Raw genomic sequence first — 26,425 nt, forward strand, 5'->3', positions numbered from 1 at the left:
ATTTGTGTTCAACATGTAAGAAGTAGAAAGTTCAGGTATTTGTGTTCAAAATGTAAGAAGTAGAAAGTTCAGGTATTTGTGTTCAACATGTAAGAAGTAGAAAGTTCAGGTATTTGTGTTCAAAATGTAAGAAGTAGAAAGTACAGGTATTTGGGTTCAAAATGTAAGAAGTCAAAGTAAAAAGTGGTCAGAAAACCTCTGTTGAATACTAGTTAAATATTAAAATGCTAAGCTGTGTGTGTTTTTTATTGTATTATTGGCATGATTTTGACTGTGTTTAGAGTCAGTATGTTAGCACAGTTGCAGATTGAAAACCCACCTGCTACGACTACACATTGGCAAATTAGAAAAAGGAAATAAAAACCTTCTCATTTAGTTTACGTTACATTTTCCAAAGCGACTGACGATAATGTGTAATCAACCATGACGATACAAACCAAGAAACACTCAGGAAAGCTGAAGTCCTGTAAGTACATAAGCATTGATAAGACAAACCTGTCTAGAGTGCAAAGTACACAGGTAAGTTAAGTACATTGTACTCAAGTACTGTACTTAAGTACAATTTTGGTATGCTTGAACTTTACTATTTCCATTGTATGCTACTTTATACTTCTACTCTAGTAACTAGTAGGCATTAGTCAAAAATAAAATATAAAAATAAATACTAACATTTACAATAACTCCAGAGCGTTGTAAAGTCCAAAAATGTAACATCAACTCAATAAATATAGCTGTAATCATTTCCAAACTTCAGATGTTTTCCTCCATATTCAATATTTTAAAGCAGTTACCCTAAAGTCAGGCGATACAGAACCACATCCTGATCCAAACATACCCGAAAGGAAAGGGGAAACCCCCAAAAGCACAATATGGCCTCTTTGAGTCTGTAAAATATGATTTGTAAACCGGGATATACTGTATATGCAGCTCTGCAATTCTTCACTCAAAATAGTATTTTCACACATAATTAGCCTTTTATTTAGCGAGTATTGGGTTTGTTGAATAATTAATCTTACAGCCCTGGCACCATCAATACAGAACTTGCATGCTGCTTTCATGTGACCACAACAAGAAGCATAGCATGATAACATCATCAAATCATCAAGAGACCTTCAAAAGCAGTGAAAGAAGCTTCAGATTTTAAATAAAGGACACTCAGTGCAGCCCTAGTTTGTATACATTGTAAAACAAAATGTTAAAATGATTCTTCTTCCTCTGTTTTTAGGCGAAGTGCCAAATCCACGTCGGCTTGAAGTGAAGAGAAAGATCCTGAGAACAAACTGTTTCAATAAGGAGAAATATTGAACCTGTTCAGATGTGTTTCATTACTTTCTGTTTAAATGTTAGTTAACATTCAGTTTCTGGATTTAAAGGCCCTATAATTTGACTGCATGACTTTGTGGTTAATACTGTTTCATATACATTATTACATCTGTAATACTACTCATACTGTAAAGTTCCTTTTGTTAAATACTCATTCAGATACTACAGTAATGCTTAATACTTCTGTATGAATCATTTCACTTTCATTCAGCAACGTCTTGAGAAATGTACACTGTTTGTGCGACATTAACTCAGGATGGTTTTATAAAACCGTCAAAAGCAGAATGAAACAGCAGAGGCAGGTATAAGAGTGTAAAAAAGAGAGTTTTAATTAAAGCTGTTACTAAATAAACACAAAAACTGCAGGAGCAGGCGAGGTTAGACAAGAAGGAACGAAGCAAACAGAAAACTATAAACAAACCAGGAAGACGTCGAAGAAACAGGACGTCGCCATTTTTATTTGGGGTAAAACCATATTTGCAGCTGACTAGAGGATTCTTAGTGAGACTTTGACTGCATACTGAGAACCAATCACTGATCAGAACCTGCTGATCGAGTCTTAAGCACACACACCCTTTCCAATCCACACACACACACGCAATCGCATACACACACACACCCTTTCCAATCCGCACACACACACGCAATCGCACACACACCATTTCCAATCCACACACACACGCACACACCCTTTCCAATCCACACACGCACCCCCTTTCCAATCCACACACACACACACACACACACACACACACACACACACACACACACACACACACACACACACACACACACACACACACACACACACACACACACAGCTTTAGTTACTTTAAGATTACAGATGTTCTTCCCCCTCCTGTCCAGTGATAACCACGTATCTCCAGATGATTTTAAATGTTTACGATGAACTAGGATCCAGTATTTATGTATGTGTTGAGGCAGTTCTCCTCCTTAAGCTATATGCCTTTAAAAAGCCTCTTGGATCATCTTGAAAATGCACCGTCTCAAAGCTGAAAACAGGCTGTTTTTCTGAAAAACTCATGAAAAGTTGACTTTTTAAAGATACGTGGTTATCACAGGACAAAGCTACACACATATATTGATCTCATAGAATCTGCAGCAATGCATTCAAGACAACCTCACAAGTAAGGTTTTGAATGCAGGATGTTTATTGATTTTTGTTCACTTTGTGGTATTATAATTTGTACTTGCTTGTTTTCAGCTGCTTGTCTATTTTCTAACTTTCTTGTACATGTTTTTGGAGCTGTCTCACTGTGAGAGCAATTGAAAATAATACCTGTTTGTACCTGTCCACGTGATGAGGCTGGTTATGAAACAAAGGGAGGAGCTACAGACAGGTGAGGGCGTTCAAGTAAAAATATGAAGTCAGACTGCCTGTCACGATTTGTCTGTGTTGTGTTTTGTCTTGTCTTTTTCTGTCTCTGGTTTCCTGTTTTGTTTTGAAATGTTTTCCTCCTTGTGTCTTCTCTGTTCCTTCTTCCTGTGTTTGCCTTCCTGTCTTAGTTTCCCTGGTGTGTCTGATTGTTTGATTGTGTTCACCTGTTGCCCTTGTGTTTCTGCCTCCCTTACCCCAGCTGTGTCTCGTCTTGTGATTACCCCTCTCTGTATTTAGTCTTGTCTTCCCCTGTGTGCCTTGTCGGTTCATTGTTGGTTTTTCCTGTCTCCCTCCATGTGGGTCACGGTCAGTTTTTGTGCTACCTATGTGTTTCATGCCATGTTTTTGTTCAGCTTTTAAAATAAAGCTCGCTTTTTGTTTATAGACCTTTTTACCTTTTATTGTAGTCTGCATTTGGGTCCTACCCTTTCCACGCATCCTAACACTGCCAGCCAGACTCCATTTCACACTTCGACAGAGCAGGAGGAGGAAAACAGGGTGAGTGTTAACACCAGGGTCTGCTTTTTAACACATTAATCATTTACTCTGTTAAACTGTATGTCAGAAAAGTATCTGTAAATTAAAATATATTTATTTCCTGCAGTCGAAAGTGACATCTTCAAATGTTGTGAACTTTTTTATCCATTTCCTGGTTTCTGATTCATCAGAGTTACATAACATGTAACAGCCCAGCGCAGTCAACATGGAGAGCAGCCTGCCTGAAGTCTGACTGATTTGTTTTGAAACCCAAGTTTGTCATTATGATGGTTTGGATTAACATACTATAATTGTGTTATTATAATGTGAGCCTCCAGACTTCAGAGATGAACCCGGACCCTCAGACAGGAAGTAAGAGACTGTTTCTGCTGTGAACTGACCTGAAGAGGATTCAGATATTAAATGATCTGATAATATAACTTGTTGATTAGTAATGACATGAACACAGTACAGAAACACTGCAGTAGAGTATAATAAAGAAACACAGTAGATTACAGTAATGCAGTTGAATTTAACTATAACAACTTATATACTTAAGTCAAGTAAATCAACTTCAAACGTAAAACTTTTCACTGAACTGTAACGACAGAAACCAAGAAGCCCGACTAACAAACAGAACGTTTAGCACAAGTCCAAAAATCTTCATCCGTTGAACAGACAGAAGTCAAATCAAGGAGGCAAACCTAACTAGGCAAGAAGATTGAAGTATTGGCCAATCAAGTGCCATGTTAATATTACCTCTGCTCTTTACAAGAACTAAATAATATGTGTAAAATATGTGTTTTTTCCTCAGACTGAGAGCAGCTTCTCCTGATTCTGGCATGCACTCAATTAAGAGTGACCGGTCTAAAGACATCAGTAATGAACCTGGACCCTCAGACACAAAGTAAGAGTTTCTACTGGGACCTGACCTGGAGAGGATCCAGTGTTATGTAACGCAATGTAATTCATTAGATTCAGTTCAGAGCAAGTCCAACAATCTTTAATCAGGTGAACAGACAGAAGTCAAAAGCTGCTCTTTGAATTAACTGATGAAGTGCAAAACATGTGTTGTTTCCACAGAAGGAGAGCAGAGTCTCCAGTCCCCAGCTGTCTGTCTATGAAGAGTGACCGGTCTGAAGAGGAACCTCCAGACTTCAGAGATGAACCCGGACCCTCAGACACAAAGTAAGAGAGTGTTTCTACTGTTTCTAAAGGCAATGTGAGCGTCCATTCCCATTGGATAACGGAGAAGTGTACACCCGGAAGTAAGTACCCTGCTGAAAAAAACAGCTAAGATCAACAAGGCTGGTCAGGCTGGTAAACCAGCCTGACCAGCCAGTCAATATTAGGCTGGATTAGTTTGCTGGTTAAGAGGGGTTTTGGACACTTTAGCTGGTCAGGATAGCTGGTTTGGTCACAGTGGTCTAGCTGGTCGGGATAGCTGGTTTAGCTGGTAAAAGCTTGTGGTCACAGTGGTCTAGCTGGTCAGGATAGCTGGTTTGGTCACAGTGGTCTAGCTGGTCACCATTAGCTGGTAAAAGCTGGTGGTCACAGTGGTCTAGCTGGTCACCATTAGCTGGTCGGGATAGCTGGTTTAGCTGGTAAAAGCTGGTGGTCACAGTGGTCTAGTAGCTGGTCACCATTAGCTGGTCAGGATAGCTGGTTTAACTGGTAAAAGCTGGTGGTCACAGTGTTCTAGCTGGTCACCATTAGCTGGTCAGACTTGTATGATCTTGAGTAGAACTTTAGCTGGGATTATTACTTGATGGTTAAGCTGGTCATATATGATGATGAAACACTCTCACCCAATTGCAGTAGCTCAATCTATCATTTCAGATCAGAGCACCTACCTTACCAGAATGTATAGAATGTATTGTCTGTAAATATATACTCATACATCAAATGATTAGAAGCAGGAAAATAATTTATAACACACAATGAACATTAACACAAATTTGAAAACATTTTCAAAACACCCATTACTTCATATTTTTAAGCAGTTTCCTTCAACTGTTTCTTTCCGCTTTTCACAAGGTCCTGTATTTTTAGTGAAATGTAGTAACCGGCCAACTTTTCCCTCTGTCTTCTCCACGTTTTGTGAATTCAGCCATCCTCTGAAGCACTCTTGAAAATAGAAAGGAAAAACAGATTAACTTTTAGCTTTGTGTTATGATTACTTAAAGGGGACCTATCATGCAAAATGCACTTTTGTACGTCTTTTCTACATGAATATGTGTCCCCGGTGTTTCAGGGAACTCACCAAGTGTCAGAAAACACAACCCTCTCTATTTTCCTCCATACCCAAATCTCTAAAAAAGGGGCTGCAACGGATCTGATAAAAACTGATCCAGATTTGAACACTTTACTGACGTCAGGAAAGTGGCGCTACGGCTATTGGGCCAACTCTCCACCTATCAGGGGAATGTGGGGTTGGGCCACGGCCGGCCATTGCCGCTCGAAAGCGCTGGAGACGCTGTAGTACATATGCTAGGCCTGTAAGTGGCGCTGTAGTCTGCCACAAAAGCAGCGAAGAAGACTTGGTTACCATGGTTACACTTCTGTTTATTCTCCGCTGTGGCTTTCTTTCTCCCTCCCCGAGGCAAGCGTTTGCTCCTTATGCTGCTTTAATTCAATGCAATCCCTCCCCGTCGAGGCAAACACTGTAATTCTCTCCGGTTAGTCCACCAGCAGATGACAAACACCCACCTCTCCGCCTCTTCCAAGGAACGAGGGGACCGTGCGGCAGAGTTTCAGTTTCAGTTTCTTTCGCCGGTCAAGATGTCCGTTAAAGTTTAAATCTTCCGGACAAAATTAGAAAAGTGCCGGTCAAAGGTCTTTGTTATTTATTGAGCTTTAAAACAAATGAATAACGACTCTGTATAGGCTATAATAAAACACGGAGGACGGAGATCTCTTTTTCTCCCCCTCTTCTGACAGCCCAGCAGCTGATCAGAGCGGCTCCCCTCTCCTGCAGGGGGGCGTGGTCAGCTGCAGCACACAAAATCAGACCTGTAGACAGCAAACAACACATAGAGCGAAATGAGGCATGGCTAAAATGCATGATCTGTTTGGTATTTTCGAAAACAGAAACGTATAAATATACCTTATAGGTATGGCCCTACAATATATCATTTAAATATAGCATGATAGGTTTCCTTTAAATATGTGCACTGTGAGATGAAAAAGAAAAAGGTATCAAATTTAGTTTTGAACATTCACTGTGATTGGGTCTATTATCCACGCAATACACCATATTACATTTTTTTCTTAATTTACATTATTTAATTTCATATTCTGTTCTTGTAAATATCATATTCTATTATATTAAATATATATAAACTTTTTGCACTACATTTTATTGTATATGTTGCATTGTTGGAGGAGCTCAGGTCAGAAGAATTGCATTGACATTTCTACACTGTAGCTGCTGAGCATATGAGAATAAAACCTTTGAATCTTGAATCCAACACCTTTTTCAGTGGAAAATCCTAAATTGTAGGATAGTTTGGCCATAATAATGCTTTATGATTACATTTCTAGTGAGAAGTGTATATTTTACTTTCAGAATCTACCTCCAGTGGAGGTATAGGGTATATGCAGGAATCCTGAAGTCAAATTTAATACCTTTTAAGACCCTTTCCGTACATTTTAAGACCTCATCGCCACTTTGAGTTTTAACCGGTTACATTGGCGACACACTTTACCTCACATTTACTATATACAGTATTGATTGTCCTCCCTCCTTATCTTCCAACCATTTGGACGCAAACTTGCATTTCCCCATAACGATGTTGTTTAACAACCGGCGTAAACGGACCTTCGCGCGCTATCAAGCAGTGAGCGTGCGATGTCCTGTTCAGATGACGTCAAATCCAACGGGATGCCATAAATAAACTACACAGAATCACACTACACACCTACGCAATGATTACATTCAGGCAAACTGTAGAATACAACCTCTTTGGACAAGTTATATACTTATTGAAAACAAGTTACAAAATGTAATACCTATAAATATATATATAGTATAAATGCCGTTTAATACTTTTTAATAGCCTTAATTTTCGCTAAATTGATTCATCAACTTTGAATACTTTTTAAGAACCCGAGGACACCCTGCTACAGTATGATGGATATATTACTTTACACCCGGAAGTATGTATTGTCATTCTTATTGTCGATAAATTGAGGGATATACGCTATATTTTATTAACACAAGTAGGCTATGTACTTTATACATCCACCTCGAGTGTTTGTCTCTGCACCGGAAATAATTTAATTTTAAAGTTCAACCGCATATTATATAGACTATATCAGCGCCACACCTGCGTAACACATGGTGCCTCTTGTCTGAACAATCTATTCTTGTCGACTTGCAGCCTAAATACAAAGATAACTCCACTCTCCTACCACTGCTTACCTCTAATGAGCCTTGGTAGAACTAGTGTCCGAGTCATGGGGTCCAGAACTGACTGAAGACATGTGGAACAGAGTACAGGCATGGTTCCATGTACAGGAAACTGGAACTTTGAACAGGTGTTTTCATCTTTTCTGCCTGAAGATTCACAAGTTCTTGATCAGGTGTTTGATGTGGGCTGGCATGATCCTTTCTGCAGCGATGAATAAAGAAAACAAAGAAAACATTTGTAATAATAGTAATGATGGTAACAACAATAATATTAGTATAACTATTTATAGCACTTACACAATTGCAAAGTGATTCTCCCAACAAAAATAAAGAACAAAACAATACCAACAATAAAAAAACTAATGATTATAGGAATGTTAAGAGACAAAGAAATTGTAAACATTCTGATAGGCCGACTACAAAAGGTAGACTCAATGGCTCTTGATGACATCAATGTGCAGTCCCAATAGATGCTGTTGTATAAAAATAAATAGATTTCTTCTATTTTGTGTTGGATGATTTGTTTTATTGATTGCTGATGGATGTGTATATATAGGGTTTATTGAACAGCAGTAAAGCATTAAGTTGCTAAATGAACGTACACTGAACTGTAAAACAACTTACCACTATTTAGGAAAGGCTCTGATCAGGAGGGTTGACTAGTAGGACAGCAAAGAGGTGGAGGAGGTCTATGTACAACCATTGGTAGATGTTACACCTGAAAGAAAGATAAGGAAATAAAAGAAGACAGGAGTACAAACATCCTCTTAAAGGTGGGGTAGGTAAGTTTGAGAAACCGGCTCGAGATACACTTTTTGTTATATTCCATGGAATGCTCTTAACATCCCGATAGCAATGAATATCTGAAGTGCTTTGACAAAAAATCCATAAAAAAATGTCATCTGTGGAAACCGTGGTACTGTAAAAAGCACGACCAATCATTTTAGCCGGCACGGCTAAAGTAACTGGATGGCCTACCTGCCTGTCAGCCTTCCATCTGTGCACAAACTTATCTCGTGCCCTCATTGGTCAATATCTAATAATACAATTATAAAATGCAATAACGTGCTTTAACCAGTAGGTGTCCCTTTCTATCAGCTGTGCACCGTTATGGCGTAAATACAGCCTATCTACCAATTGGATCAAATATAAAAGTCAGCCGAATTAGTGTTGATACTGCAAGGAGACGTATTGTGTGAAAAGAAATGTAAGATGTTGTTTAATTGCTTATATATTTAAGATCCACGTCAAGTTTTCAGTTTTGGCGGCAGTTCCTGTTTGTCTAGAAGTCTTGTCATCAGGGCTCTATACATAGAGTTAACTACGGCAGATATGTCATATTTAATGCAGCCGAAACTTGTATTACAATGCTGTTATGTGATGACTTTCAAAGAGAAAAGCAAGCACATTCGGAATAATGTATTTAATTTTTTGATACAGTCTATGGTTGCTACAGAGGATTGTGGGTAATGTAATGTCTTCGGCCATCCAAAACTCATAGAAAACGACTTGTTTCTCAGAATTGAAGGGGAAAACGTGACAAAAGCATTGTACACACACTAAAACCTATCAATGTCGTTTAATTAACAAGGATAATCTGGTGTTTATGAGTTGATGAATAGTGGAGATATCACTGTCAAATCAATACAGTAAGGGGAATACTTACTTCCGGGTGTACAATTCTCCGTTATCCAATGGGAATGGACGCTCACATTGCCTTTAACAGCCTCCGACACAAACGAATGCCGTGCTTCCCTAAGCGTCAAATACCGCCGCCGATGGGAATACATTGCAATCAGTTGAAAGCTCTTTGCGTCCGTTTATGAAGCTGAAGGAGCCTCGGTGCGTCACAACTGGACGCCACGGGACCCTGACCAAGCGTCGCTCCTGGACGCTTAGGGAGTGAGAGTGTGTTGGTTTCTACTGTAACCTGACCTCAAGAGGATTCTGATTTTATATATAATCGTATAATCTAAACTGTTCTTTCATAATTACATGAGCGCAGTAGAGTACGGACACTCTGTAGAATGAAGTACAGAAATGCAGTAGATTAGAGTAAAGATTTGCAGTAAAGTACAAAAAGAAAGGCAGTAGAGAACTAAGTAAACTACTCCAGTAAAATAACACTCTCTCTCCACATGTAGGTCCTCTGGTTAAGCAAATCAAATACAAACTTCACAAATGAATTGTAATAACAAGCCACCAATAAAAGCATTAAAGTACAGTCAACAAGGACGAAGAGGACAGTTAACAATATGTTAGGATATTTCAATATGCTATTATATTATCAATGTATCAGTGTTATGACATGTTCTTAAAATGACAATAATACTTGAAACAATATAAATCTTCCAACAGACGTATTTGAAGAGGTTTATTAATAATAGTAATGAGCTGGTTGTGTTTAGCATTAGCAGATGTAACTGATTACATGTAGAGTCAATACAAAGACACACATGTGTACCTGGCAACACGAATGAAGTGAAGAAGCAACATTCATATCCCCCGTGTATTCACACAACTTGAAAAGTTACAACTTGAGTGTAAAGTTTGTGACGCTCTGTTACAAAAACAGTGTTGAGATTCTGCTCCTGTCGTCACTGACATGCTGAGATCAATCAGAAGAGGGAACATCAGCACCCAGAGCTCTACAGCACCTCATATTAAATCAGGGTTATTCATGTACCTGTCATCTGATCCCTTCTTCAAGGCTTTGGTTTTAAAGTGTGTACACAAATATTTCACGTGGGACAGCAGTGTTTCCCTAAGAAACGCTTTCTGTCTTACTCAGACATTACTACATTAGCCCAGCACTTGTATAACATTTACGTATGATACTATAAATATCTGGCAACTAGTATTTGTGGTTCCTTCTGGAGTCTTCATGTCCAGGATCTTTTGTGTTGTAAAGTATAGACATTAAAATGTTTTATAAAAATCATGACATTTAAAACCCCGTCTGTTCAGATTCTCAAAAGCATTTTCCTGATTCTCTCATGTTTCCTTCTCTTCCAGCAGATAGTGGTCTGCAGGAGGTTTTAGATGAACATAGGCTCAATCTGAGGAGGAGATGTGAACGTGTGACTGAAGGAACTGATCAAAGTGAAACCCTCCTCAACAGCATCTTCACTGAGCTCTACATCACACAAGGACAGAGTGAAGAGGTTGATACCCAACATGAGGTGAGGCAGCTGGAGACAGTTTCCAAGAAAGAGACCCTCCATGACACTCCAATCAAGTGCCAGGACATCTTTAAAGCCTTACCTGACCAACAGACTCTCATCAGAGCGGTCCTGACCAACGGAGTCGCTGGAGTTGGAAAAACCTTCTCAGTGCAGAAGTTCACTCTGGACTGGGCCGAGGGTTTGGAAAACCAAGATGTCAGTCTGGTGATCCCGCTCTCCTTCAGGGAGCTGAACCTGATCAAAGGTGAGCAGTACAGTCTTCTCAGGCTGCTCCATGTTTTCCATCCAACCTTACAGAAGGTCACAGCAGAGCAGCTGGCTGTCTGTAAAGTGCTGCTCATCTTTGACGGCCTGGATGAAAGCAGACTTTCTCTGGACTTCAGAAACAATGAGGTTGTGTCTGATGTCTCACAGCAGTCCTCAGTCAACGTGCTGCTGACAAACCTCATCAGGGGGAAGCTGCTTCCCTCGGCTCTCGTCTGGATAAATTCCAGACCTGCAGCGGCCAATCAGATCCCTCCTGAGTGTGTGGACAGGGTAACAGAAGTACGAGGCTTCACTGACGCCCAGAAGGAGGAGTACTTCAGGAGGAGATCGAGTGATGAAGAGCTGTCCAGCAGAATCATCTCTCACATCAAGAGCTCCAGGAGCCTCCACATCATGTGTCTGATCCCAGTCTTCTGCTGGATCACTGCTGCAGTTCTGGACCACATGTTGACTACAGACCAGAGAGGAGAGCTGCCCCAGACCCTCACTGACATGTACTCACACTTCCTGCTGGTCCAGACCAAGAGGCAGAAGTATGAAGCGGGACATGAGACGAGTCCACAGCAGCTGACGGAGGCTGACAGGGAGGTTCTTCTGAAGCTGGGGAGAATGGCGTTTGAACATCTGGAGAAAGGAGACATCATGTTCTACCAAGAAGACCTGGAGCGCTGTGGTCTTGGTGTCACCGAGGCCTTGGTGCACTCAGGAGTTTGCACAGAGATCTTTAAAAGAGAGAGAGTGATCTTCAAGAAAACAGTCTACTGCTTTGTTCATCTGAGCATTCAGGAGTTTCTGGCTGCAGTCTACTTGTTCCACTGTTACACCAACAGGAACACAGAGGTACTGAAGGACTTCCTGAAGAGAGACTGGCCCGATGAGAACAGTAAAAACAGTGATTATGATTACCCATCCCTGGATGTCTTCCTTAAGGGAGCCATGGTGAAATCCCTCAGAAGTGAAAATGGCCACCTGGACCTGTTTGTCCGCTTTCTCCACGGCCTCTCTCTGGAGTCCAACCAGAGACTGTTAGGAGGCCTGCTGGGTCGCACAGACAACCGTCCAGAAATCATCCAGAGAGCCATCAACAACCTGAAGGAGATGAGCAGTGATTCCTCTCCTGACAGGAGCATCAACATCTTCCACTGTCTGACAGAGATGAATGACCTCTCAGTACATCAGGAGATCACAGAGTTCCTGAAGTCAGGGAACAGATCAGAGAAGGAACTCTCTGAGATCCACTGCTCTGCTCTGGCCTACATGCTGCAGATGTCAGAGGAGGTTCTGGATGAGTTGGACCTGAAGAAGTACAACACATCAGATGATGGACAACGGAGACTGATTCCAGCTGTGCGGAACTGCAGGAAGGCAGAGTAAGTCCAGATGTGATTAGCTTTATGAATGGATGTGGATCAGAAGTTTATTTCTTCAAACAAACACTATAAAATGTTTCATGTTAAATACTCTGAGAGCAAAATTAAATGATCCAGTTATTCTATTTATATATTGTGACATTTTAACATTTTTTTCTTTTCTTCACATTATTTTGAGTGATGGAGGCGACATGTCAAACAAATGAAGGACTTTAGAGGTTTTATCAGAGCAGCATGTGATCACAACATACAGCAGTATTTACAGTTATCAGTGAAAGCAGTTATTAATATATCATTGCAATTTCTTAAACATGAAATCAGATCTGTTTTACCACAATGCTTAAGAGTTTAAAATAATGTCTGACAGGCTGACAATGAATATAGAAAACTCTATTATTAAATGAAATGTACATAATATGTTTCAAGTTGTTCCATTTCAAATTCAGTAAGTTAATTAAATGTTTCCTCTGTTTTTATACTAACACAAGTTGTGATATATGTGTCATTATAGACTTTCTAACTGTGGACTCTCAGAGACTGAATGTGAAGTCGTGGCCTCAGCTCTGAAGTCTGACCCCTCTCATCTGAGAGATCTGGACCTGAGTTGCAACAACGAGCTGCAGGATTCAGGAGTGGAGCTGCTGAGTTCTGGACTAAAGAGTCCAAACTGCAGACTGGAGGCTCTCAGGTCAGTTCACTGACTGCAGTTCATACAGATCTGTTTGTATTTATGATTTTCAGAATTTGCCTGAAGACATTTTAATGCTTTTATTTTTTTCTGTATTTCCAAATGGAAATGGAATCCAAACTTTAAGAATAGCAAAGATCAGAGAAGGTGAATGTGTGACGGAGAGTGTTTGAGCTTCCACAGACTCACTCTGTGCTCCATGAGTCAGTGGAGATGCTGTCAGTACTGATGAGCTGTGAGGGAGATGAAGGAGTTGTTAAACATCTGATGAGAGAAACTGCTGCAGAGAGTTCCAGATTATCAGGGATTTGTTTCTACATCATTGCTGACGTTAAAACATTGTTCAGCTCTGATCAGATTATTAAAACATTGAGTTATTTCAAACAGGAACATTGTTTTCTAAAGTTACTTCATGTTTTCTTTATTCAGACTGAGGTACTGCAGGTTGTCAGAGATCAGCTGGGCTGCTCTGATCTCAGCTCTGAAGTCCAACATCCATCTGAGAGAGCTGGACCTGAGTGTAAACGCTCTGCAGGATTCAGGAGTGGAGCTGCTGAGAGATCTTCTGGAGAGCCCAGACTGCAGACTGGAGACTCTCAGGTCAGTTCACTGACTCTCTCTAACTGCTGGAGATCTCATGTGTTTCATTAACAGTTGAACCTAATGCTTGAACAACCACACATTTGTATATGTCGTTGTGAGGGTTTTCCTGCTCACCCAGTTAAAAAGGACAGAAGGAGTGGAAGGCTTGCTTAAAAGAAAGCTTTATTGACTGGCCCCAGCTTGCAAACAATGAATCAATACTTTAGGAAACAGACAGAACACTGCTGCCAGTGACAGGCTTTCTTGGGGCAAGTCATTCTGCCTCCAGGACCCAGACCAAGAGACAAGAACCAGGTTACTGACATGCTTTACTGTTCACCTCGTTACCTGATCCTTGTCCAGCTGTCTGGAGCCACCTCCATCCCTCCAGCAGCCGGCGCTCTAACCACACCCCACTGCCACAGTCCTTTTGTTCATATTCTTATTGTTCTTGTACTACATTTAGTCTGCAGTCATAAAAGTTGACTGTTTCTTAAAATATATAGGTTAGATATCCACTGTTAGTTGTTAAAGTAAATGTATGTTGTCTTTATTAAATGCTCACATCTGAATAAAGAAGTTCATCTGAACTAATATTAGTTTTACATTGATTTCTGAAGCATACATGTTTTTCTTGCTTCCCATTGATTTCAATGTTTTCACAGATAATAAACAGAAGGCTGATATTATGATGATCCACAATAACAGAAAGACAGTCACTGTAATTCAGGGAAAAGCTCATTGATTAGGAGACAGGAATGTTGAGCTACAATTAATAAACCTGAACATCTGATTGGATAATAAACAGATTTTTATCCTCATCATGTTTTCTTTATACAGACTAAGGGGCTGCAGTTTGTCAGAGATCAGCTGTTCTGCTCTGGTCTCAGCTCTGAAGTCCAACATCCATCTGAGAGATCTGGACCTGAGTAACAACGCTCTGCAGAATTCAGGAGTGGAGCTGCTGAGAGATCTTCTGGAGAGTCCAGACTGCAGACTGGAGACTCTCAGGTCAGTTCTCCATCTGTAATTTGTGTGCTGAGATGAATCTGTGAGAGTTGTGTTGACTCTGAGCTGCAGACATCAGGCTGATCTCACTCTGATCCTCACTGAGCATCTTAATGCTAGAGTTGCATCATGCAATGTTGATCTTTACATTTAAATATAACAAAAAAAATCTTCACTGCAGAATTCACTCTGAACCTTTTAAACAGCTGAAATTCATCTTGTATTCTCCATCATGATTTTAACAAATGATATCAAATTATAATAAAATAATTCTATTAAAACTATCAAACACTAACAAGTATGTTCAGTTGTTGCTGTTTCCAACATGTTCCTGAAGCTACATGATGCTGATGTAAAGGAGGGGGAGGGGTAATAATGTGTGGAGAGGGAAAAGGTTATTTAAAATCAGGTAGAGAGCAACACTGGGTAATCAAGGAGCCAACTACTAAGTTTAAGATTTTAACACCATCATTTATTCAGGATAATATAAAAACTTTACTAAGAAACTAAAATCAGAGCTGTCTAAAATATAATCTCAGTAAAAAGATAATTTTAAAACTATTTTAAAATACAATTAAACGCAGTTGAAACAATACAAAGAATTAAAATGTTAAAAGGGTTCAAAGTATTTTCTTCAAAACCAGAGTCTTTCCAGGGCTGCAAAGTAGTGATGTTACGTATTGCGCCGAGACTTCGGAGCGTGTGTCGAGTAATCCCAGAAGCTTTTTGTGAAGCTTGTATCGAGGCTTGTATCGTTTTGGGCCAGTGACGTCATCGATGACAGACGAAGCCTCGCTGCCTGTCGATACCACGTGACTGCTTCAGGAAGCGATTCAGATCGGTTGAACCACAACGCTCATATGCATATTATTACCGTTCTTATTATACATCCATGCATATTACCCATGGATGTATAATAAGAACCATATTACCCCTCCTTTTCCCGACCCCGGTGACACAATGGAATTAAGAGAGCTCAGACCCTCTCTTATATAGAGGTCGGAACATGTCATAAGTATAAATGCATAAATAAATATAGGAATAAAAACATCAATAAATAGGGTGCAGTGTTTTCAGGTAGATTCGATGTGTGGGCTGTGGCTCAGCTGGTCTCTTAATCCCTTATTCTCCTGTGCTCCTGCTCGTGCTCGTGCTCCTGCATGCTGCATGCTGCATGCTGCCTCTGCTGTCTCCTTCAGTCTCTCCCAGTCTCAGTCTGTCTTCTGCTGCTCTTCTCCTTCCCTTTATAGGCAGGGCTGTTGGTGCAAATTGTCTCCAGGTGTGGTCACTCATTGTTAAGCAGCATGGCAAGGCCAATCCAAACATTTCAACATAAAAGCATGCAGCAGGAAGTTAAAACCAGTTAAGAAGGCAAACACATTTCAGAGTAAAATCACACAATAAAAAGGTATACAACACACACTTAAAAACCATGCAATAATGAATCATTAAAATACATTGCCACCTTCTTCAGCTCTGAGCAGATTATTAAACCTTGAGTTATTTCAAACAGGAACATTGTTTTCTAAAGTTACATCATGTGTTCTTTATTCAGACTGAGGCTCTGCAGCTTGTCAGAGATCAGCTGTTCTGCTCTGGCCTCAGCTCTGAAGTCCAACATCCATCTGAGAGATCTGGACCTGAGAGGCAACGCTCTGCAGGATTCAGATGAGAAGCTGCTGAGAGATCTTCTGGAGAGTTCAGACTGCAGACTGGAGACTCTCAGGTCAGTAAGGGGTCTCTGCTGGTTCAGCAGTATTGTATTAAACACAGGGAGGTGTTTCTCTCTCTGGGGAATCTCAACAGATCAGTGATGTTACCACTGACTGCAGGCTCTTTCATTCTTCCATCAACTATATATCGTAAGCTGAAAATGCAAATCCACATTTAGTTAGTAACTTTCTAACAGACATATAGGATTTTACAGAAGAGTGGAAACTGTTTTCTGTTTTGTTTCCTGTCATGTTTTTAGTTTCTAGTCTCATGAGCAGTTACTTCCTGTAATGCAGCTGAGAACTGTGGCAGTCAGTCGTAGTGTTTGCAGAGAAGATATGATTGGATGTAAAGCATGAGATCAGTCAGGACTCTGAAGCTGACTAACTCAAAGAACAAACACTTATTTTAAACTTTATCCATAATTGTTGGATTGTGTTCATCCCTGCAGGATCAGACATGAGACGTTCACAGCCAAGATCCAGAAGACCTGTGAGTACTGAAACCATATCCTCATTCATCAAACTATTGTACATTAAATCTGATCTTAAAAGATATTTATAGTACAATAATTATTATTATTGTTTTATTATTATTTTTCTCTGTCACCACCTCTCTCCATCAGGTGACTCCGATGTGGAACAGGAAGTGAAGACTGTACAACTGCTCCTCTCTCACCTTTCTGTCTGAGTGAAGTATATTTATTTCACCACTGAATGAAATATAATTATTAGGGCTGTCAAGTTAAATGCACTAACGCTCGCAATGTATCTCGAAACCTAAACAATATCCCGCCCCAATGTGCTGTGATTGGCTGTTACTGTGATTGACTGGTAATACTGTGCTGTGATTGGCTGGTACTACTGTGCTGTTATTGGCTGGTAATAATGTGCTGTGATTGGCTGGTAATACTGTGCTGTGATTGGCTGGTACTGCTGTGACATGTTAACCCGTTAATAACCCGTTTGAAATTGATGATGAACTCTGTGAAGCTGACCGTTGAGCGGCCCGACCAAGCAAGGAGGCAGAGGCAGAGAGTTCAAATATAACCCGGTGTGGGCATTTATTAAATCATGGGCACATGATTCACAGCCTCAATATTGCTGTCCACGTGAACACAGTCACCAGCCACAAGGATCTCACCCACACTAACAGGAAAAACAGCACCTAAATACACACAGACTAATCAAACCAACAAGACACAGGTGAGGGGTAGATGCGCCGGTGAAGATGGCCGCATCGTCTTTGTGCTCCTCTCCAACTTTGCCCATTTTCGTATTTTGTACATATTTATTTTACTTTTGCCGTTTTACTTTTAACATGGTTCGCAACATGCTAGCCGACCGCACCTACTCTGCCATACAATATAGCAGAGAGGAACTTCTTCAATTGCGAAACTTCGTGGACAAAAATAACCCTCCGACAGACAATGGAGATTCACCATGGCTACCTGTTGCTGTTCTACCTGAGAGACGCAAGAAGAAAACAAAACGCGGGTGCCGGGCCGGGCTGCTGGTCAGACTGAGGAAACGAGAGAATCGACCCCCTCTTCCGAGTATTCTTCTGGCTAATGTTCAATCCATTGAAAATAAGCTAGATGAACTCAGAAGCCGGATTGCTTTTCAACGGGACATTAAGAACTGTAACGTGTTAATTCTCACTGAGACTTTGCTCAACCCCGCTATCCCGGACTCCGCCATTGTCCCTGATGGATTCTTTATTTTTCGTCAGGACCGGACTGCTAACTCGGGGAAAAGTAAGGGAGGCGGTGTGTGTGTAATGACTAACAACAACTGGTGCTCAGATGTGAAGATTATTTCATCGGACTGTTCCGCACATCTAGAGCACCTCATGATCTCATGTCGGGCCTTCCATCTGCCGAGGGAATTCACATCTGTTGTGATAACAGCAGTGTATATCCCCCCGCAGCCACTCGCCGACAACAACACGGCACTCGATCAGCTGTTTGGGATTATTGATAAGACCGAGACTTCGCGGCCAGATGCGGCGTTCGTTGTGGCCGGAGATTTCAACACCGCCAACATGAAGAAGGTTTTGCCAAAATATTACCAACACATCAGCTGCCCGACGCGCGGGGGAAACATACTGGACCATGTTTATTCCCCTTTCCGGAATGGATATAAGGCTCTCCCTCGCTTCGGCAAATCAGACCATATCTCACTACTGTTGTTGCCTGCGTACAAGCAGAAACTTAAAAGGGACAGACCAATAACAAGGACAGTACAACGATGGAGCGAGGAGTCAGATGCAGCACTGCAGGATTGCTTTGCATCTACGGATTGGAGTGTTTGAGGACAATAACATCAACACACACGGACACTGTCATCTGCTACATTGGGAAATGCATCGATGACGTGGTACCGAAGGTTTCTGTACGGACATTCCCAAATCAAAAGCCCTGGATAAACTCCGATGTGCGCTGCAAGCTGAAAGCGCGCACTAGCGCGCACAGAGCGGGAGATTTGGAGGAGTACAGGAAGTCCAGGTATGATCTCCGGAGAGCAATTCAAAATGCAAAGAGACAGTACAAAGAAGGTGGAATCTGACTTCAAAGGCTGTAACACTAAGAATATGTGGGCGGGACTAAGGACAATGACTGACTACAAAGGAGCAGCGGGGGGTGCTGCGGGAGTGTCTGCGTGCGCATCTCCCAGATGAGCTGAACAGTTTTTTTGCACGCTTTGAGAGCAGCCAGGCTGTGGAGGTACAGATGGACCAGGAGCTACACTGCCCTTTTGTTTTAAATAGGGCAGATGTGTGTAAATCCTTTAAAAGGGTTAACCCACACAAGGCTCCTGGACCTGATGGCATCCCTGGCCGTGTTCTCAGGGTGTGTGCAGTTCAGCTGGCAGAGGTGTTCACAGACATCTTCAACAGGTCCCTGCTGCAGTCTGTAGTCCCCACATGCTTCAAACATTCCACTATCGTTCCTGTCCCGAAAAAGAGAATCATCACCTGCCCCAACGACTACCGCCCAGTAGCACTCACCTCCACCATAATGAAGTGCTTTGAGCGGTTAGTCAAATCATTCATCAGCTCCTCCATCCCTGAATCTCTGGAAACTGCACAGCACATCACCAGGACGGAGCTGCCATCCATGGAGGACCTTTACTCCCAGCGGCTCAGGAAGAAATCACTACGGATTATCAAAGACCCCCATCACCCCAGCCACAAACTGTTCTTTCTGTTGCCATCTGGCAGACGTTACCGCAGCATCCTGGCAAGGACAAGAAGATTCAGAGACAGTTTCTTCCCGCGGGCAGTGAGACTGTTAAAAAATTGAACTGTTGAAACAACTTCAAACATTCATCTGCTACTCAGTAGTATGTATCTAATACCTTATATATATATATATATATATATATATATATATATATATATATATATATATATATATATATATATATATATATATATATATATATATATATATATATATATATATATATATATATTTCCAATAACTTGTACATAGACTCTTACTGCACTATTCCACATCATCATTTTATTTTATAACTATTATTCTTTTTGTATTGCTCTTGCTCTTATTGTTATTATGTTGCATTGTTGGAGAAGCCTGTGACATAAGATTTTCAACTACATAATTACTCTATAGCTATGTCAGATTGACAATAAAGAACCTTGAACCTTGAGGGGGGAGGAGACAACACAGGGCCAGAGTTGGGTGTAATATTACTTTTGTCGGTAACGGAGTAGTGTAACGCGTTACTTTTATAATTGAGTAATCACACTACAGTTACTAGTATTGCCCCGACACGCGTTACTTCGTTACTTTTATAAAATCAGTCATCACACTGACAGACAAGAGGGGTTTCCGCCGCAGGTTTATATGAACGTAATCTGCGCGACTTGCGCGTCCACATCTCCACGTGCAGTGCTGCATAAACATGGCAGAGTCAGCGATAACTTTCGAAGGGTGGAGGTATGCCCATTATTTTGAGTTCGTCCAGAAGCTGTTATCCACTGCTGCAAACACCACGTCAAACCTCAACAAACACCTGCAAAGAACACATGCTAAGGTGAAGCTAATAGCTAAGGACCCCCGAACCCAGAGTGAGGATGTTGTGAGTGCTGCCGCCGACTCCGAAGCAGCACAAATTAGAATTTGGAGGACCGGTAACCAAAGCAGAGATGGACAGGCTTGTAGCATCCTTCATAGTAGAGGTAATGTTGCCCATTTGCACAGTAGAATCACCATCGCATCGTTCAGAGATATACTGCGCAAAATACAGATAGCAGGAGACAGAGGACAGCCATAGTCAGAGCTATCTGGATCAGTCTTATGCGACAATGGAAACTGAACTAAAGAGAACATTTGAAACTTTAGCAGTCTGCGTGATCTGCCTGTAGGGAGGGGCGGGCCGGCCCTGCGAGTAAAGTAACGAGTAAAGTAACGAGTTACTTTATGTAGAGAGTAACGAAGTAGTGTAATATATTACTTTTTTTTTAAAGTAATATGTAATATTACTCTTTTTAGTAACGACCCCATCTCTGCACAGGGCACCAGGTGAACACAATCAATACACTTCGCCACCAACGAAGCTATACAATCCGTAACGGAGGCCGAGATCTATGGCCCCAGAGATCACCTCCGTTACAAACTCGGATGATCCAGACTAATTTCCATTTTTCAAATTGGTCTGAATATGTTGTGGAATTGTGGTTTGGTTTCATGAAGCTAAAACTTAACTTGATATCTATTAAAAGAACTAACTTTGTTTGTTCCAGGCTCCTGAATCCTTCTCACCTGAACTCACAACTGAGTCTTCATACAGGTAATCCTATAACATGACCAAACATTATTTTAAACACATGAAAAATATATATTCATTTAATTGTGTTTGATTTCATGTCTTTCACCTTGAGGTATTGCATCCAATCTCTTTCCAACAGACGTCAATAAAATAATGCCTCTGTGTAGGAAGGATTGTTTTCTTGTACCAGTCTAGATCCTCGCTGGACTAGACATTTTGTTAATTTAATGAAAATGTGTTTACACACGCATTCTGATGCATGTGGACACATCTTCAGTGATGTTCCTGTAATCATCAGGTGTTTCAGATCTTTCAACAAACCCTCCTCCAGGTCAGACTCCAGCTGGATGAACACCTGTCAGTCAGAACACAGGTCAGTGAAGGTTTGTTGTAGTAACTTGTCCCCTGTATGTCTACAGGTTCAGGTGTCCTGGTCCAGGTGAGTTCCAGTGTGCTTCGACTGGCCTGGTGTTCGTCATGGCTCAGGAGGCGGAGCTTCTGTACAGGACGGTCCCTTGGGAGGAGAGCCTCGACCAATCACCTGGCAAGCAGGCAGCAGGGCCGCTGTTCAACGTGAAGAGTTCTGATGAAGCTGCCGTCTGCCAGCTCCACCTGCCACACAGTGAGACAGAGGATGGTAAAGACATCTGCAGTGTTAACAAATACACTTATATAATGATTAGCACTTCATACTATTCACTAGCGTTCAAGAGTTATAAAGCAGCTTTATTAAACTAGTTTAACAAATATAGCAACAGTATAATTCAGGCACCAAATCTGTTTCAAAAGAAGAATTAAATTATTAAAACATCCATTTACCGTAGTCGATGTGTTGCATCATGACATCATTATTGAAGCATACGATGCAATGCAGCTCTAAATACTGAGTTAGTTTTTCTTTGGGCCCTCTGCAGTCTCCTCACTGTAATATTAAAGAGATGTAAACTGTGATTGGTCAGTCCACAGCATGCTCAGCTGCTAACAGTGCTAACTCAACGCTAACTCTCTGTTACTGTTGTGATGCTAAGCTAGCAGTTTGATAAATTCTTACTTTGTTATTCATCTGTTGCTCTTTCTACTCTTCACATTGTCAGTCTAGCTCCCCCGGTGTTGTTGCGGGAGCTGCTGCACTAGCTACTAACGCTGCACTAGCTACTAACGCTGCACTAGCTAGCTAACGCTGCACTAGCTAGCTAACACTACATTAGCAAAACAAACGCTATTTTTTTTTTTTGCAAAAGGTGCAGCGGGCTTCAAACACGTCCCCCTCCACTGGTTTCAACCAAGCACTAAATTCGATGTTTTCCAACCAAATACGGTTGAACTTACACTTCACCATATTTATTTGTAAGTAGATTCGAAGATACCAAGATGTCTGACTGCCGCTAGCTGAAGCTTGGTTGGTTGCTAGGTTACTAGCTGGGTGTTCTCCGATAAGGGGCCGGAGGAAACAAAGTTAGTGATTACTGGTTCCATGTTGATTTATTTCAATACAGATTGTTGGGGGAACTGAAAGGCTCTTACCGTAGTGGTTACTTTGCAGCCCGGACATTTCCCCCAAAACACATTTCGACACAGAAGTACCTTTCAAATCCCATCATTTTTAAGACCTTTTAAATCATATTTAAGAACTTTCTTATGTTTTTGATCTTATTTAAGACTTTTTAAGGCCTTAAATTCCGATTATCACATGTCAGACTTTTAAGACTTTTTAAGACCCTGCGGGAAACCTGGTCTAGCTGAACCATGTACAAAACAACATTTATAAGTTAGACTTTCTACGCCCTAAAAGCTTTAGAAAACTCTTCACACATCTAGAGAATCACTCAGACATGAGAGCGGACACAGTCAAGCTGTTCAGGCAGCAGATCACAAACATTTCAGCAGTCTTGTGAATAAAAAAGAATTAATAAAGTTTAATGCATAACAGTAAATGCTCACATCCAGAAAGATCACAGGGGGCGGAACAATAATTAAACATTAGAATAAAAGGTGAAGGATATAAAAGGGTACATCCTAGTGAGGCTCCAAAGTGAATGACATTAGATGAACATTAGCTCTGAACTAAAGTGGTGTGACATTGAATATGATGAAGCTGTTTCAGCAGCAATGCAACAGATGACCAGCTCTTTGCTCCACAGCGCTGCTCCTGGACGGCCTGTTGTCTGTCGTCCACATCACTGATGAAGGCCTGAGCATCTTGGAGCCGCTGGAGGTAACACACACTCATGTGGTGGTGAAGGTGCCTCACCTCTCTTACTTTGGCCTGGTCTGGGATCTTCTTAAAAGGGTTCTGCTTCTGCGGTTAGAGGGCAAGATTCTGGTGTTCCTTCAACCCCCGGGCAGAGAGGAGCAAATACTGGATGTACATCTGCTGCAGAAAAACGTCCCTAAGAAGGAGGTAAGGCCATGTGCTCACCATCAGACTAAACACTGGTTTTAAACCACAGCGGTTTCCACACACACTGCACTTCTTCTCAAACCTTCTCGTGCTGGGAGAAGAATAAGATCTATCTGAACTGTAAATCTTCATATCGCTCTGTGGTTTTGTATGATTCTCTCTCAGCATGTCTTTCTGTCTGCGGGAACTGATGGCATTAATGTTAAACACATCACACAGAGCTGAAAGACCTGCTGAGATGAATCACTGCCAAGACAACGTGATTTCATCCCTACCAGCCACATTTTACAGCTTGGGCAGCAGCCTTTTGTGTTGTGTAACTGACACAGACGGTTTGTGTTCTGGTTAACGTTGGAATAGCTTCTTCAATAGCTTATCTCAAATAATTAAAATCTATTTTTAATATTCCTTTACAAAGGCAATATATACTTATAATTATGTTGTGATTGATTGTATATCTCATCACTTTGTGGAGCAGGTCTGTCAATGTTTGTTGTTGTTTAATATGATCTTTAATTAAAGTTGCCTTGACTATCTGAGCATAACTAAAGTTACTCTGTTACTGAAGGTTGCTGATCAACACAAACCTGCTGTGAACATCACAATCTCCACCGACTGTGAGCTGGAACTGTACAAAGGTTACAGTGTGCACTGTGAACCTGAGGGCTTCTACATTCAGCCTGAGGTGAGTCACTGATACTCCTCTAAAGAAATGCAATGGTCATTAACACACATTTATCTGCATGTGGATCCACAATCAGGAAAGAAACTGAAAACCAGAAGCAGAAGTTAAAAGTTTATCTGAGTAAAACATTTGTATCAAGTTTTGGACCAGATTACGATCCGACATTTCAAGTTTCCCTGACGACGAGCACAGAGACAGTGGTTTTGAAGCTCAAGGACCAAGGTGGAAACATAGTCTGGAGTTATCGCGTGTCATTGGAAGGTAAAGACTCCACCTGAGCTCAGACCCAGTGATAGACTGATAACTCTAAAGCTCCATCTCATAGCCTTCTCTATTAAGGCTCCATGGCAGCGCATCATTACGACATTAAACACACAACCTGCAATTTTCTAAAACTATAGTAAAAACTAGTGTGGTGTGGTGGTGAAACAGCGTGGCATCATGGGAGTTGTAGTCTTCAGCTTCTCATGCTTAAGTGGATTCCAGCATTACAGGAGACCGTGATGAAACGTACTGTTACCTTTCAAATTACACATCTCTCTGAACCATTTTGGATAATCTATGTACACTCAACCAAGTATAAATAATACAGGTGTAGAAGATGGACCTTTATTAATCCTCCAAGGGGGGAATTCAGTTTCCACTCTGTCGTATACACACACAGTTTTTTTTATACAGGTACATACAGTACACACAATACACACGTTTTACATCATGCACATACATATACACATACACACAGTTATATGCACACATGCACATGCACATGCAGTTGAGAGGTCAGAGCGGAGGCAGCCAGTCTAGCCGGCGCCAGTGAGCAGTTGGGGGTTAGGTGCTCCCTTGCTCTGGAGTTTTTATATATTTGAATGAGGAAATGTTACATATTATAACTTTAAGTGTACAGAAATCCACCTCTGGGAATGTCGAGTTACTTGCATTTGGAAGAGATCTGTTTAATTGATTGTTGGTTAACAAAAGTATTTTCCCTGTTTATCCACCAGGTCCAAGGCATGAATTGTCCCAGAGCAGAGTCCCAGCAGAGAGCAGAGTCCCAGCAGAGAGCAGAGTCCCAGCAGAGAGCAGAGTCCCAGCAGAGAGCAGAGTCCCAGCAGAGAGCAGAGTCCCAGCAGAGAGCAGAGTCCCAGCAGAGAGCAGAGTCCCAGCAGAGAGCAGAGTCCCAGCAGAGAGCAGAGTCCCAGCAGAGAGCAGAGTCCCAGCAGAGAGCAGAGTCCCAGCAGACCAGAGGCTGCTCTTAGTTCGGACAGAGTTCATTCAAAGAGTGTCTCCAACTGTGCTGAACGTCCTTCTGGATAAACTCTTTGAGTCTGAAATGATCACTGATTCTGAAATGACGTCAGCCAGAACCAAACCCCCAAATGACGGAGCACGAGAGGTGTTGGACGCGGTGCGAAAAAAAGGAGCTGCAGCCAGCACGGTTCTGATCAATGCTCTCCGAGAGCTGGACCCGTATCTTTACAGTTGCCTCAACTTGAGCTGAGGCTAAACCTCGTAGAGTGTGTGTGACAGTTGAAGTCTAGTCCTTCCGGGAAGGTTCACTTCCGGTTTCGGGTTCACTTCCGGTTTCGCTATGAGTGGTCGCATTTTCGAGAGCTCCCGCTTTGGAGGTTATTCCTCACGATTTTTTACATATTTCATCCTCCTGACAATATGGATTATGGACTCCTACCTCAACTCATCAATGAGGCAACATCACTTAGAGAAGGAGAGTAGTGAAAGCAGGGATAAAATGAACCACAATGACTTTTACCTTCTCAACGGCTGGGAAAGGAAACACCTCGCTTTTGGAAGTGCAAGCATTCATGCATTATTAACTGCAAACCCGACGCGAAAGTACTTACCCCCGTCAGGCAAACTAGACCGAAGAAGTATGATCGTCTTGGTCTTATTGTTAGCGGGAGACATCCATCTGAATCCGGGCCCGGTGCAGACAAGAAGCCATTCCTGCAGGCTCGAGGAGCTAGCATCACAACTAGCATCACAACTAGCATCTCTTCCGCTACAGCAACAACTACGCGACGACAACAGAGACCATGGAGACAGCGGAGACCGAGGAATCAACGGAGACTTCGACATTCCCCCGGGGACGCCTCGGCAGACAG

At 41.6% G+C, this 26,425-nt stretch overlaps 1 protein-coding gene and 1 long non-coding RNA gene across 3 annotated transcripts; both read left to right on the top strand.

Moving 5' to 3' along the window:
• The first annotated feature begins 3,142 nt into the window (after nucleotides 1–3,142).
• On the top strand, nucleotides 3,143–4,388 carry LOC117475911. Of its 2 annotated transcripts, none has more exons than XR_004555214.1 (3): nucleotides 3,143–3,220; nucleotides 4,014–4,106; nucleotides 4,283–4,388. It is a non-coding gene; the product is annotated as an uncharacterized LOC117475911 (long non-coding RNA). The 2 variants fall into 2 exon arrangements; XR_004555213.1 differs by lacking the exon at nucleotides 3,143–3,220 and adding an exon at nucleotides 3,528–3,571.
• A 6,272-nt stretch (nucleotides 4,389–10,660) lies between these two features.
• On the top strand, nucleotides 10,661–25,647 carry LOC117475919 (protein NLRC3-like; the record flags this gene model as incomplete). The annotated part of the gene is made up of 10 exons (XM_034122260.1): nucleotides 10,661–12,432; nucleotides 12,944–13,120; nucleotides 13,550–13,720; nucleotides 14,543–14,713; nucleotides 16,266–16,431; nucleotides 21,194–21,240; nucleotides 21,639–21,856; nucleotides 23,361–23,620; nucleotides 24,189–24,305; nucleotides 25,307–25,647. Coding segments are annotated over 10 exons (3,354 nt in total), but the record flags the coding sequence as incomplete, so codon positions are not given.
• Nucleotides 25,648–26,425: the final 778 nt, after the last annotated feature.

The sequence above is a fragment of the Trematomus bernacchii genome, unplaced genomic scaffold, assembly GCF_902827165.1.
Source record: "Trematomus bernacchii unplaced genomic scaffold, fTreBer1.1, whole genome shotgun sequence".
In the NCBI taxonomy this organism is placed as follows: Eukaryota; Metazoa; Chordata; class Actinopteri; order Perciformes; family Nototheniidae; genus Trematomus; species Trematomus bernacchii.